The sequence below is a fragment of the Rhodamnia argentea genome, chromosome 8 (genome assembly GCF_020921035.1).
Source record: "Rhodamnia argentea isolate NSW1041297 chromosome 8, ASM2092103v1, whole genome shotgun sequence".
Classification (NCBI taxonomy): domain Eukaryota; kingdom Viridiplantae; phylum Streptophyta; class Magnoliopsida; order Myrtales; family Myrtaceae; genus Rhodamnia; species Rhodamnia argentea.
The window spans coordinates 6,439,626-6,454,039 of record NC_063157.1 but is presented as its reverse complement, the minus strand read 5'-3'; the positions used below and the strand labels follow the sequence as shown (position 1 = coordinate 6,454,039).

Sequence of the window (14,414 nt, the reverse complement as noted above, 5' to 3'; positions counted from 1 at the left end):
ACATAATAAAAAATAAGGATAATTGCATTTGAAGCCTTAAAATTTATTACGGAAGTCTAATTAAATCCTAGAAATTTCAAAAAATAGAAATCAAATCCTACAACTCGTCAAATTAATGCAATCAAATCCTTCCGTTTAGTTGTTGAACTAACCTAAATTAGCGAACCGAAGTGACTTTCGGAATCATACTTCTTGCGGCTAACGCATGCTCGATGCAGTAGGAACGCACAGCGCAAACGATCATGAGCTGCTATACCGAATCCCCTGTTGGCCATCGGGAATTGAGTGTAGGGGAAATGATTGCTCATATTTTCATTGGGGAAGGTGCACGAACGACAACTCCGAGGATGTCGTGTTTGTCCTTAGCTACTTCGCCTAGACCATTGCCGCGACCGAGAAGATCATACCAAATCCAATCCGCTGGAGCATGTTTATGCCTCTCTTGTTGCCCGTGGATTTCTTCGGGATCGGGACGAGCGGTTTCTCGTACATGGTCACCGAGATTATCATCCCAACGATGCCGAGGGCGAAGGTGCTGGCCGCGGGGATCTTGAAGCCGCGGCCCCAACCATTGATCCTCTGGTCCATCGGCGCGCCTTGCTTGACAAGACAGTCGAGGCCTGCGCGACGCATATCCCGAAGGGCAGTGAGGTCAGCCAAATGGGGATCACGTTCAACACGAGTTTCATCTCTTCCTCTTGGGTCACTGATGCAAGTCTCCACGGATCATATATCTCTCCATTGGAGGCCTCCTCCCTTGTCGAAGAATCTGTTCATAAATGAATCGAATTTAAAACCGGCGAAGCGTGATCGAGAGTGGCAGGACTAGGAATAACCAAGAGAAGCCTGAAATTTGTGCTTCGAGAAGGCCTGTATTGATACAAGATCGACTCGGGTTTGTGCTGCATACCTCAGTCGATTTGTGTGGTGAAGGAGTCGCTTGTGAGAACTCTCTGACGTCGGGGCTCCGAAGAGCGAGTCCAGACTCGAAGGATGCGGCAGGTTTCGATTCCGGATTGCCGCGACCAAAACCTGCAATAACGGCGAGAGAGGGCTTCCTTCGGGAGCTGAGTACTGGTAATAGGACCTCCCCATGTAGAAAGTCCCGCGATCGCCGTTGTGACGGCATGGACAAGATCCGCAACGCCCCAGCTCACATTGTCCTGGTCATAGACTATGATCGTCACCCCCAGCAAGAGGCCTCAGCAGAGCGCAAAGTTCCATCAGTTGAAGAAGGACATCTTCTTCTTCTTCTTCTTCCACTCTTCGTCGTGGTTGTCGAACTGTTCGGCCCCGAAGCTCTCCAAGAACGGCTTGTGGCCTCCCGGTACCGACAGATATGCAGTAAAGCAGACAATAGCAGAGTAGATTACACAAAGATATATAGTGGTTCTACTTATGATTAAGCCTACATCCACTATCAGACTAATATCCTTAACAGCAGCTGGATTCCACTAGTAATCAGCACCGGAGATTACAACCGGCAAGTGTCGTTCATATACCACGAATATAGTAGTGGTAAGACATCCGAAGATAGATTATCATTCATAGAGCAGAATATAGTAGTGGTAAGACATCCGAAGATAGATTATCATTCATATTTTGCACTTTGAGGAAAAAAATTTCTAACCTACCGGAAATTTTGAGCAAGCGGAACCTTGGCAAGCTTAGCCTAATTGTCAATATGGGAATTGAAGTTCACACCATAATGAGGACCAGCTGAAACATAGTTGTAGTGTAGAGATGATAAAAGTATCTGATAAAATGCTTTGCTTAGGATTTTGACTTATTTGGAGTATGTTGCCATGAATTGAGGAAACATTCATCTGTCAACAACTTTTGGATACTTTGTTGGGATGTTTTTGGTGGCAAAAGAGTTAAGCTAATCAAGCAGACTTGAATTCTTCTGCGCTCTTCTTAATTCTAACGTCTTATTATTGGCTAATGTTGCCCGACGCGTCTACAATAGACAACTTGATTAAGAAAAGCTTGAGGTTGCGTTTGTTAGTTTCGCAAACGATGGATGATTTGGATAAAAGAGTATACTCGACAAAAAAAAGTGTTCGAACGAGTCACGAAAACAAAGACAAAGATGAAGCAAAGTGCTTAGCAAAAACGAAGACGAATGACGGAGAAAGAATCCCTTATTATTTTCAATTTCAAATGAGGGCTAATTGAAGCAACAAGAAGAAGAAGGCGAATTTGAGCATCAAGGTCGCAGTGTTCTAAGTGAAAAATAATAAAACAATAAAAAAGAGAGAAGTATGAATTTTTGCAGGCAAAAGTACATATGAAATGTCAATATTTGTGTATGACGCTCACTTCGGTGTCAATATTTTTTTTGATCAATTAAGTATCAATTCTTTTTAAAAACGATTATTTGAGTGTCAACTCCAGTAAGAGTCACTGAAAATCTTATGTGGCTTCTAATGGCTCACCGGAGAATGCTAGTCAGCAATAAAAAAAAACTAAACATTAATAAAAAAAATTCCACATAATATTCAAAAAAATAAAAAAAGTTAAAAAAACAAAAAAAATGGTAAAAAAAAATGGCTAAAAAAGCATAAAACTTCAGCATTTGTCTCCGAAAAATTATAATGCAATCTCCATCACTTTTACTTGCAAAAACATCAAAATTTACTCCTTAATTTGCGCTGAAAGATAAAAAGAATTAAAAATTAAGCTAACAATAACTAAATAACAAAAGAAATTAGAAAAAAACATTAAAGGAAAGGCGGCAACGGCGAGGGCGGACCTTGCCGCCGCCGCCCCCCCACCGTCACCGCCAATAGCCCGCAATAGGTGGGGATTGGTCGTCTAGGGGTTGGCAACAACTCTCGGCCACCGGCCGGTGGGGTGGGGGTCAACCCGCCTAGCGCTAACGAGGGCCAAGAGCCCTCCCTCATGCCTGACGGCATTTTTTAAATTTTTTTAAATTTTAAGAGTGAATTTTTGAATGAAAATGGCCACATAAACTTTTTTTCACATAAAATTTCCATCTGGAGTCCACATGGACTTATTTTTAGAAAAAAAAAATTGCCACATGGACTTATAAATAACGTGGCACTAAAACGTTTTAAATAAAAATACAATGTATGTATTTTGGATGGAATTTCTTATCGATGGCACCAAAGTGATCGTTTTTTCTCCGATTTGACACTTAAGTAATAAAAAAAATATATTGGCATCAAAGTAAGCGCCCTACACAAATATTCTTCAGGTGTTCTTTTGCCAATTTTTGCGTGGATTGATCACGTCATTCAAGTTCTTTCTTGTTTATGGAATCTAACGAAATGTATATAAATGTGGCAAGAATGTACCAATTTGGTTTTTTTTTTTCACAAAAAAAGTCAGTACTTACTATTTACGATTGATTCGGATCTCTTGATAATCTCATTGCATATATGCTAAAGTCATTAAGATTTTACCTTAAAAAGCTCATCAATAAGAAATCTTGATATAAAAAACCCATTTACAAATAAATTGAAAACAATAATTAACATTAAAGAATGTAAATATGTGTATCACTATCTCATACTTATTTATGGAAATTCTTGGCCTTTTCCTCATTTCGTTTTCATATCTCTATTCCATCAGTGTACTGAAAATTACCTTTTTTATTTTTTTAAATCAGCTGAAGTCTGATCAAAGGTATGTCATTCACGATAAGATAGAGCAAGTCAGAAAATTTATGATGGACGCCAATGCCGTAAGAACTAGCACGTGCAATATTGCTAAGTCAAGATGGTGCATACTTCCTTTACCAGACTTTCAATTTGGATTATGGCAATCATCAAGCCCTTGCCTCATGATCCTCCCCATTTTCTCTGCAATCGTTCGCAACCACCTCCCTCCTCTGCACATTCTTGTAGGTGTACCTCCTCGCAATGGCCACATAAACGCAGAGGTTCGCCAGATTTATCGCCGCGAGCAGCCAGTAGAACCGGTCGAGGTGGCTTGAGTTCAGGTCCTTCCCGACCCAGCCCTCGCCGCCGTCGCCACCCCGCCTTGTGATGTGGTCGACGACCATTATGAGGAAGCTGCTCAGGAAGCTCCCGCCCCCGATCACGCTCAGGTATATTGCGATCCCAAGGCTCCTCATCGAGTCGGGAACTTGGTCGTAGAAGTACTCTTGCAGGCCGACGAGCGTGAACCCATCCCCGAGGCCAAGGATGAGGAACTGCGGCGCTAGCCAGAACACGCTCATGGACGGTTTGGTCATCGCCCTTCCTTGCACGAGGATGTCGTGTTTCCATGTCCTTAGCCGCTTTGCCTCAACCAGGGCCGCAACTGACATGGCCACGACGGAGAAGATCATGCCGAATCCGATCCGCTGGAGTATGTTTATGCCTCTCTCGTTGCCCGTGGATTTCCTCAGGATTGGGACAAGCAGTTTCTCGTACATGGTCACCGAGATTATCATCCCGACGGCACCGAGGGCGTAGGTGCTGGCAGCGGGGATCTCGAAGCTGTGACCCCCACTGCCGATCCTCCGGTCCATCGCTGCGCCTTGCTTGACGAAGAAAGTCGAGGCCTGCGCGATGCATACCCCGAAGGGCAGCGAGGTCAACCAAATGGGGATCATGTTCAGCACCAGCTTCATCTCTTCTACTTGGGTCACTGTTGCAAGTCTCCATGGATTATATTTCTCTCCATTGGAGGCCTCCTTGCTTCCGTCAAGAATCGCGGCTTTGTCGAAGAATCTGTTCATATATGAATCGAATTTAAAGCCGGCCAAGCGTGATCGAGAGCGGCAGGACTAGGAATAAACCAAGAGAAGCCTGGAATTTTGTACTTTGAGAAGGCCTATACCGATACTAATTCAACTCGGTTTTTTGTTGCATATACCTCAGTCGATTCGTGTGGTGAAGGAGTCGCTTGTGAGAACTCTCTGATGCCGGGGCTTCGAAGAGCGAGTCGGGACTTGAAGTGTGAGGCAGGTTTCGCTTCCGGATTGCTGCGACCAAAACCTGCAGTAACGGCGTGAGAGGGCTTCCTTCGGGACTTCGGTACCGGTAATAGGACCTCCCCGCATAGAAAGTGATGATCGTGACCGCCATCGTGACGGCAAGGACGAGATCGGCGACGCCCCAGCTCACATTGTCCTGCACATAGACTATGATTGTCACTCCCAGGAAGAGGCCACAGCAAAGCCCAAAGTTCCACCAGTTGAAGTAGGACATCTTCTTCTTCCGCTCTTCATCGTGGTTGTCGTCGAACTGGTCAGCCCCGAAGCTCTCCAGGCAAGGCTTGTGGCCTCCGGTGCCGATCGATATGCAGTACAGGGCAAGAAAGAGCACAACCTCGTGGACTTTCCGAGCTCGGCTACAAGGGCTGGTACTGTCACACGGCCTCAAGCTTGGGATGAATTGAGACAATGTGAGAAGGCTCAGACCCTGCAAAATTTTGCCCGAAAAATTAGCATCAGGAGCTCAGTCGACAAGTGACCCGCGAATCGTCTTTAGCGTCCGCTGCCCTCGAAAAAATTCGGAATGAAGTTTCGTTAAACTAATCAGCTAGATGTAGTCGATTGAGTACCATAAGATAGACAAGGGACGAGAATATGATGATGGCAAACCGGCCGGTGTAGGCGTCGGCTAGGAAGCCGCCGATCAGGGGCATCAACGTGGTGACGCCGGCCCAGTAGTTGACGCTCTTCGCAGCTGTCTTGAGGTCCTGATGGATCACCCTGGTGAGGTACGAGATCAAGTTTGTTGCTATTCCGAAGTAGCTCAGCCTCTCACTGAACTCAATTGCTGCAATCCAAATCGAAAATCGACAGCCTTGCGATTGTTAACTTTTCCCCTTGATGAAACAGACAGAGGAAATCCATACGAGGCAGGAAATGACTTTTTTTTTTTTTTAAACTCATATTAGCTACAAAAGAGAGGGGAAAAAAGAAGAAGATAAAGTTTCAATATTTTGAAAATTGCGAAAAGGAATTATATATGATTCTTCGCATCGATGTCTATGCATTTTGAATGGTCCCGGTGCGTTCGGCATTAAATAAAAATCAAATTGCGAGAGCCGCCATAGCTTTACAAGCTGTAACTTGATTATTTACAGATCTAAACCAGAAGAAGAAGAAGAAGATGGTGGTGGGGGTGAAAGCATACTGATGATGAAGAGAGAGGCTTTCCAGACACCAGTGGACGCTCGGAGCGGGACCTTTCCTCTGTGATCCACTGACGAGTCGTTCACCCACTTGTCGCCATCTCCTTCCCTCGCTTCCTTCTTCTTCTTCTTCATCATCATCATCTCCTTTCCTCCCCTGTTTTCTCCAGAGAGAAGAGAAGCTTCCCACACCTCGGCTCTCTCGCTCAGAACCGAGCTATAACAACAGAGGAAGACCGAAGAGAGATGGGTATGATTTTCGCATGCTTTCTCTTAAGAGGAAGAGAAAGCATGGCTGCGGGCGTCGTTGCAGAGGGAAGGTGACGATGCAGAGTCTCGTGAGGAACGTGTCGAGGATTTCTAATGGCGGGGCAAAGTACGAAGCGGAGGCGTCGCCCGCGTGATCAACGGTTGAGATGAGCTCGGTTCCACGTGTCCCACGGACCGAGGCACATTTTTTTTGTGGGGGCAAATCATTTGGTCAAATAGTATTCAGCGTGGGTACTTGTTATGATTATTATTTTCATTTTCATTTTTATTTTGGTTTTTTTTTTTCCTCATTTGGTCGAATTTCTTTTTGGGGATTTAGGTGCTCCCACTAAGTTTGAGGTGAAAGAGAGTGGTCGAGATGGTCGACGATTCGGCTCTATCGCTTTTGAAAGCGACTTCTAAAAAGCCTTCGCTACTCACAATTCTTAGCATTTTGTAGCAGAAGAAGGGTTGATTGAACCGTGTTCCCTTGATCCGGTTCTTTACGTCTAAAGATGAAATTGTTCCGTGCCTTCCAAAGCCGTGGATCAGGTGAGTTTCCTTGGCTCTCTCTATGCGATACAGAAGCCGTTCATCTATTCTTGACAGACCAAGCCTGGAAATCTTGCACGGTTACCGCAGGGTCGGACCAAATTGATTTCGCCCGAGGGCAAAGAAGGAATATATGCTCCGTGGTTTCGACATCTCGGTTGCAAGGAGAACAGGCAGGGCTTTCGATGACTTTTCTTCTGAATAAATTCTCCCTCGTTGGCAAAGAATTTTGGCATACATTCCAAAGGAAAATACGAATTTTTGGTAATGATTTCTCATACCCCATACCATACTCTCCTCCTTAGGGACACAAGATGGTTTGAAGGAGGAAGAGGCTCGGGCAGGGTTAGGCTTATTCTCCTCCTCTCTAATTCTGTGGTAACCGCTCTTAACTGAGTGTACCCCCGATTTGGCTCCAGTCCAAACAATCGAGTCTTTAGAAACCTGTGGGCGCACTGGGATCGACAGAATTTCCTCTACGGTGTTGTCGTCGGATAAGGATCGGAGGACTGGTTCTTTCCAACTATTATCTTCTATGTTGATTATTAGCTCAGCTACTTGTTTGGGTTCATTCCTTAAGGCAGGACCTCCAATGATTCCTTTTTTCAGCCATTTGTCTTCTCTGATATTCACTTTCTGACAATTGCCTATCGGCCACATCGGTGATGGAGCTATTGTATCTCTTCCCATTAATAAGCTCTGCCAAGCCCAAGACGGTCTATTTCCCTTTCTGCTCTCCCAAAATCCCTGTTAGGAAAATATAGTCCTTTGAACAGTGGACTCCATAAATGCATATGGGTTTCCTTCCCTGCTTTGGAGATCAAATTTTCCTTCCACCCTTCCAATTTCGTGTTCACTCGTCTCAATATCCGGGAAAACATTTGTTTTTTTGAAGCTTCCCAATTTGATGGAATACCCAGGTACTTCCCAATCTGGTCAACAATTGGTACGCGCAGTTCTCTTGCTAAATTCTCCTTTAGGCTTAGTGGACAGTCTCTACTGAAGAGAATACCTGACTTGTTGAGGTTAATCGCTTGGCCAGAAGCCATGCAATACTAGTTAAGTAGTGCAGCCAGGTTTTGACACTCTATGAGCTTCCCATCGAGAAAGAAAATTGAGTCGTCTGCGAAAAATAAATGAGAGAGAGTTGAGCAATGACTGGTCAATTTTATTCCCTTGATGCTCTCATTGTCAACCGCGTTTTTCATCAAAAGAGATAGGACATTGGCCATCAAGATGAAGAGATATGGGGATAGAGAATCTCCTTGTCGAATACCCCTAGTCGGATTGGGTTGCGGTGGTTCTCCATTAAATTTCACACCAAATGACACTGTAGAAACATATTGTTGCGCGGAACAAGCGATCGAACAATAAATAGACAGAACAAGAAAATAAATCGGACACCGGATGTACGTGGTTCGGTCGTAGAGACCTACATCCACGGGAAGAGTAGCAACGAATTCCACTATAGAACGAGCGATACACGGAGATTACGTAACCACACTCGAGTAACTCAAACACTCTCGGTGTTTCCCAAACCCCAATTACATCCAAGAACGCACACAGTGTTTAGCCCCCAATTCCTAGCGATATTCTCACAAAGGAATTAACACAAATCTAATCTCAAGATTTAATCGGCTTCGACACTTGAATTATTGATGTAATTCCACGAACAAAACCCACGAATGAAACCCTTGCAGAGCACTCAATGAATGGCTCTCCTGGACTCTTTTTCAAGAGTCATTTGTAAAGCAAACTTGAGAAGCATTTTATATTAAACCCACCACCAAAGAGTGTGCAGATTTCCACCGTGAAGATGGGGACAACAAAGTCTCAAACTTGGACTTTATTACTCCTGCATGCAACTTTTTCAACAACCAAGAAAGCAACTTTTCTTCTTTGTCGTTGTCTTCAAGGAGTCCACTTTGAACCAAATATCCTCATTATTTGGCCAAAGTCAATGATTGCACTTTTCCCTTTTCTCATCCTTTCACGTGAACACATATCCACCGGCAAATATATGTGCCAATCTTTTTTTCGTTCTTTCACGTGCTGGAGCATCCACATAATACATCGTCGGATTTCGTTCGAACTCAAACTCGAGACATATATTTTAACAATCTCCACCTTGGCTCGACGTTTGAGCCATGTCACACTCGCTTCTCTATAATCCGAACATCATCTGCTACTCTCCTAACAGCCCCAATGGGCTCAACCGCCACAGATATCATCCAAGTCCAAGCCGCGCTTGAACTTCGCCGTAATCGTGGACCTCATCGAATACCAACCGAACATGCACCTTTAATCGCTCTACAAGGACATTCGACACAAGCTCCTTAATCGCAGATAAAGCAAAACCACCGTTGCATCCATATCTCGTCGGGAGATCGAACACGTACCTTATCAATATCGCTGATTCTGACAGAACCGTTGGCTCTACGGGCTCCACCTCGCTACAAGCACCATCTGTGTCGATTATCACGCTAGTACTCGCTACCTCGGGAGTTTCTGGTTGCAACTCCACCTCAAGCCGAACACCGTTTAGATCCGTATTTATACTGCCACGAACACTCCTACCCCGAAGTACTGGAGACTCGTCAAAGGTAACTTTTCATGTGCAAACAGGTGAATTTATATTCGAGCACCACAACCGATAGCCCCGCTCACCTCGTGCATAGCCATGGAATATACACCTTGCCCTCACATCGAGCTTACCATCACTTACTCGATAATAACACGGGCAACCAAACATTCTAAAAGTAGAATAATTAGCAACGTTACCTGACCACACTTCTTCGGGAGTCCGAAATCCAATCGCGATCGATGGAGATCTGTTCACCAGGTAGCTCACCATACTAAGCGCATCCGCTAGAACTCTTCTAGCCATACCAGCACTAGAGATCATTTTACGGGTCATCTCTAGTAATGTTCTGCTCATCAATTCCGCAAACTGTTGTGGTTTACCGGCACTAGTGCGGTGTTTCACTATGCCCTTTATCATGCAGAATTTATTTACCAGCTTTGAGCAAAACTCCATGCTACTGTCGGTTCGCACATGCTTGATCGACTTAGCGGTCTCCACCTCGATCAAAGCTCTCGACCGCGTATTCCCGACAACAGCATCAAACTTGTGCTTCGTCACACTCACCCAGGTCTTCCTCGAGCGGTCGTTAGACCCTCGAACAGATACCGACGTCTCCGGAGCGAAACATGTCAATGTCTCACCTTGAAGTTCATACGGGCCACCGTGCTTGATTCCTTTCATTATCACCAGGGCACCTCGAACAATCTTCATAACTCCACCTTGTGAAGAATACACGCATCCAGTGAATCTAGGGCACCCAAGGAAATTAAGTTCTTTTTCAATCTCGAACGTGTCTTACTTCGATCGGTGTCCTCACAATACCATCATGCATCCCGATTTTAACATCACCAACACCCACAACATCGCATTCGGCGTTGTTCCCCAACCGCACTTTACTACTATCGTGCACCGATAAGTAGCAAACCAGTTTCTATTTGGTGTAGCATGAAAAGAACAACCAGAATCCATAATCCATCTCATCAAATGACGAATTCTCGGTGACGACAAGACACTATCGACACCATCAGAATTTTCTCGCTACATGCAATATCATCCGTAGATTCAACTCTAATTCCCTTACCCGTTTCGTTTTTCAGCTTTAAGCAATTCATTCTAAGATGCCCTCTCTTGCCACAATTCCAACAGACAGCACCACCGGTCCTAGATCGACTGCGTCTATTCGAGTTCATACTACTTCTACTACCGCGAGTATCGGTCCTTCCTCTATTTTCACCTACTAAAGCGGTAGATACATATTCGCCAGATTCTCTTCTACGAATGTCCTCGCTCAGAATCAAATCTCGAATACCATCAAACGTCAAACTTGTTGACCCGGAGGAATTACTAACAGCGATAGCAGTAGTTTTCCAGCTATCAGGCAATGAGGATAATAGAATCAAAGCACATACCTCATCTTCAAAGTCAATATCAACTGAACTCAATTGACTAACGATCACATTGAATTCATTGATATGATTAGTAATTGACGCACCTTCGCTCATCTTCAAATTAAACAGGCGTCGCATCAAATAGACCTTGTTGATCGCAGAGGGCTTCTCGTACATATCCGACGGGGCTTTCATCAAACCCGCGGTGGTCTTCTCTTTAACGATATTAAACGCGACGTTACGAGCCAACGTCGCCCGAATAACACCCAACGCTCGTCTATCCAACGAATTCCCAATCGGCTTGCTTCATCGTCTCTGGTTTCTCCCCGGATAGGGGCAAGTGCGGCTTCATCTGATATAGATAATCCTCAATCTGCATCTTCCGAAAACCAAAGTCCTTCCCCTCAAATCAGTCGATTTTCACTTTTACTTCTTTTGTCGCCATCGATTCGCTTCAACTCGACAAGTCTGGCTCTGATACCAATTGTTGCGCGGAACAAGCGATCGAACAATAAATAGACAGAACAAGAAAATAAATCGGACACCGGATGTACGTGGTTCGGTCGTAGAGACCTACATCCACGGGAAGAGTAGCAACGAATTCCACTATAGAACGAGCGATACACGGAGATTACGAAACCACACTCGAGTAACTCAAACACTCTCGGTGTTTCCCAAACCCCAATTACATCCAAGAACGCACACAGTGTTTAGCCCCCAATTCCTAGCGATATTCTCACAAAGGAATTAACACAAATCTAATCTCAAGATTTAATCGGCTTCGACACTTGAATTCTTGATGTAATTCCACGAACAAAACCCACGAATGAAACCCTTGCAGAGCACTCAATGAATGGCTCTCTTGGACTCTTTTTCAAGAGTCATTTGTAAAGCAAACTTGAGAAGCATTTTATATTAAACCCACCACCAAAGAGTGTGCAGATTTCCACCGTGAAGATGGGGACAACAAAGTCTCAAACTTGGACTTTCTTACTCCTGCATGCAACTTTTTCAACAACCAAGAAAGCAACTTTTCTTCTTTGTCGTTGTCTTCAAGGAGTCCACTTTGAACCAAATATCCTCATTATTTGGCCAAAGTCAATGATTGCACTTTTCCCTTTTCTCATCCTTTCACGTGAACACATATCCACCGGCAAATATATGTGCCAATCTTTTTTTCGTTCTTTCACGTGCTGGAGCATCCACATAATACATCGTCGGATTTCGTTCGAACTCAAACTCGAGACATATATTTTAACACATATCATAATCCATGCCACGATTGCCACCCACTTCGCATCAAAACCCATTTTGAGCATACAAGCTTCGAGGAAATCCCACTCCACTCTCTCATAAGCCTTTCGCATATCAAGCTTAAGGATAGCCTGGAATTTTTTCCTTCTTCTCCTTACTCTCAGTTGACGGATCACCTGCTGGACAATCAAGATGTTATCTTGAATTTGCCGCCCACTGACGAATGCGCTCCTTTTCTATAATATCCGGTAGCCAAACTTTGAGTCTATTGGCCAAAATCTTTGATACAATTTTGTAAGCAAAGTTACATAAGCTTATGGTACGGAACTGCTCAATTTTTTCCGGGTTGGGGATTTTCGGAACAAGAGAGATATGGGTACGATTTAAAGCTGGATTCAGTACGCCCAAGTGGAAGAATTCTCTTACTGCTCTCAGCACATTCTCCTTAATATCATCCCAATGATGTTGCAAAAATACTCCGTTTAATCCATCTGGCCCAGGAGCTTTTCCTGCTCCTAACTGGTTAATATCTTGTGAGACTGAGCAGGGAACAATAGATAGAATATGGCGTCCACCGAAACAGGGGACACTCAAGATTAACATTGATGCCTCCCACGTACCGGATTCCTTGGAAGGATCCATCTCCTGTGTCGTTCGTGATTCCTAGGGATGCTTGCTTGATGGATTTGCTAGCACAGTTCGAGCATCCTTGGTCCTTCTGGTGGAAACCCTAACTTTACGGGAAACTCTCTCACGTTTCTTTTGTTGGAAGACTAAGGGCGCGCATGGCAACACTTTTGCTTCTAAAACACCATCAGAAGCACAAGTTGATTTTTCAACTTCTCCATCAAAAGTTGATTTCTGATAAAAAAGACGTTTGATAAAATTTCTACTTCTGACATTTCTAACTTTAATCAAATATCGATGGCGATCGGCCGGCGGGCGGCGACAGCGGCGGCACTGGCGCCCGCGGTGGCGGCCGGCGCTCGGCGCCCGGCAGCCGATGACCGGCCGGCGGGCATTGGTCGGCGGAGTCAAAGAAGTGATTTACGAAGCCGAGAAGTAAAAAATTTTTACTTCTCAAAGTTGGCCAAAAATCCAACCAAAAGTAGAAATCTCTTTCAGAAATAGAAATTCCTACCATAAGTCAATATTTTTACCAAACGGATTTCAGTTTCAGAAGCACTTTTGAAGTATCTTTACCAAACGGATTTCAGCTTCATAAGCACTTCTGAAGCAGAAATTCTGCTTCTAAAGTGTTATCATGCGCGCCCTAAATTGCTCGTGGTTGAAAGTGATTGTCTTGAGCTGATAAGCGCTCTGCGGTTCAAAACTACGAATCAATTCAACTGGGAGGGCCGCGCGCTTATCTACGAATGTGCTGAAATGTTATTGCAATTCTCGGATATTCAGCTTGTCCATTGCTCTAGAAAGGCTAATTTGGTAGCGGACTAGGTTGCAAAAGCCAATAGAAAGAAAGAATTATCCAGCAATTGGCTTTCTTTTCCCCCTCAAGTCCTTACGGTCATGTTATATAACGAAGCCCATCTATTAGGGTCTTCAACTTTGTTTTAGCATATCTCAATAAAATAATTTTCCGACCCAAAAAAAAAAAATGCTATGAGATATTCGTCTCTTCGGAGACATCCGATTAAAAAAAAAACCTATGAGATATTCGAACAAAAAAACCTATCAAATAAGGGTAAAAAAAAATCTTATGAGATCTCAACTGGTTTAATCTTTTTATTCTGCATGGTGGTGGTACGCCGAATTTAGGCGAGCATATCCAAAAGAAAAGCACGTAGAAACGGATGAATATATCGGTATGTGCTCATTATTGAAGACGGATTCAGTAATCAATTACCGATTTTGGTTTGGAGAAGTCATACATTTGCTCTTTGAGTATGTGATCCTTATCCTTATTATGGTGATTATCTTGTTATATGGAGCTTGTTTTGTTTTGAAGTTATAACAGTTGGACTACGATGTTTCTCTCTTGATTTTTTTGCGGAAATGAATGGAACATTACTTTGACAAAAAAGAAGAAGAGAAAACCCTATGAGAGATTTTTCCGAAGAAGAGAAAACCCTGTGAGAGATTTTTCCAAAGAAGAAGAAGAAGAAGTAACCCTTTGAGGGATTCGACCCAAAAAACAAATCCTTTGATGGAAAAAGAAGAAGAAGAAAGAATCATATTCAAGATTTCTTTAGTGTAAAATTAAAATCCACGACATAGGATACGTTTATTTCATGGAAAATGAATGATTTGAAAAA

General features: G+C 43.8%; 1 protein-coding gene across 1 annotated transcript; it reads right to left on the bottom strand.

Moving 5' to 3' along the window:
- Positions 1-3,698: 3,698 nt before the first annotated feature.
- Positions 3,699-6,275, bottom strand: LOC115741219 (protein NRT1/ PTR FAMILY 5.6-like). Its single transcript, XM_030675003.2, has 4 exons — positions 6,117-6,275; positions 5,539-5,756; positions 4,849-5,396; positions 3,699-4,703 (listed from the first exon to the last, which is right to left on the bottom strand). Exons 1-4 carry the CDS (start codon positions 6,256-6,258, stop codon positions 3,794-3,796), a joined length of 1,818 nt encoding a protein of 605 aa, XP_030530863.1. The 5' UTR covers positions 6,259-6,275; the 3' UTR covers positions 3,699-3,793.
- Positions 6,276-14,414: the final 8,139 nt, after the last annotated feature.

Bases quoted from the DNA above. Each gene is read 5' to 3' on its own strand.
- LOC115741219 (XM_030675003.2), bottom strand. From the start codon at position 6,258: ATGATGATGATGAAGAAGAAGAAGAAGGAAGCGAGGGAAGGAGATGGC. The intron at 5,397-5,538 runs GTACTCAATCGA...AAAATTTTGCAG, and splicing joins CGTCCCTTGTCTATCTTATG to GGTCTGAGCCTTCTCACATT. The intron at 4,704-4,848 runs GTATATGCAACA...ATATATGAACAG, and splicing joins CACCACACGAATCGACTGAG to ATTCTTCGACAAAGCCGCGA.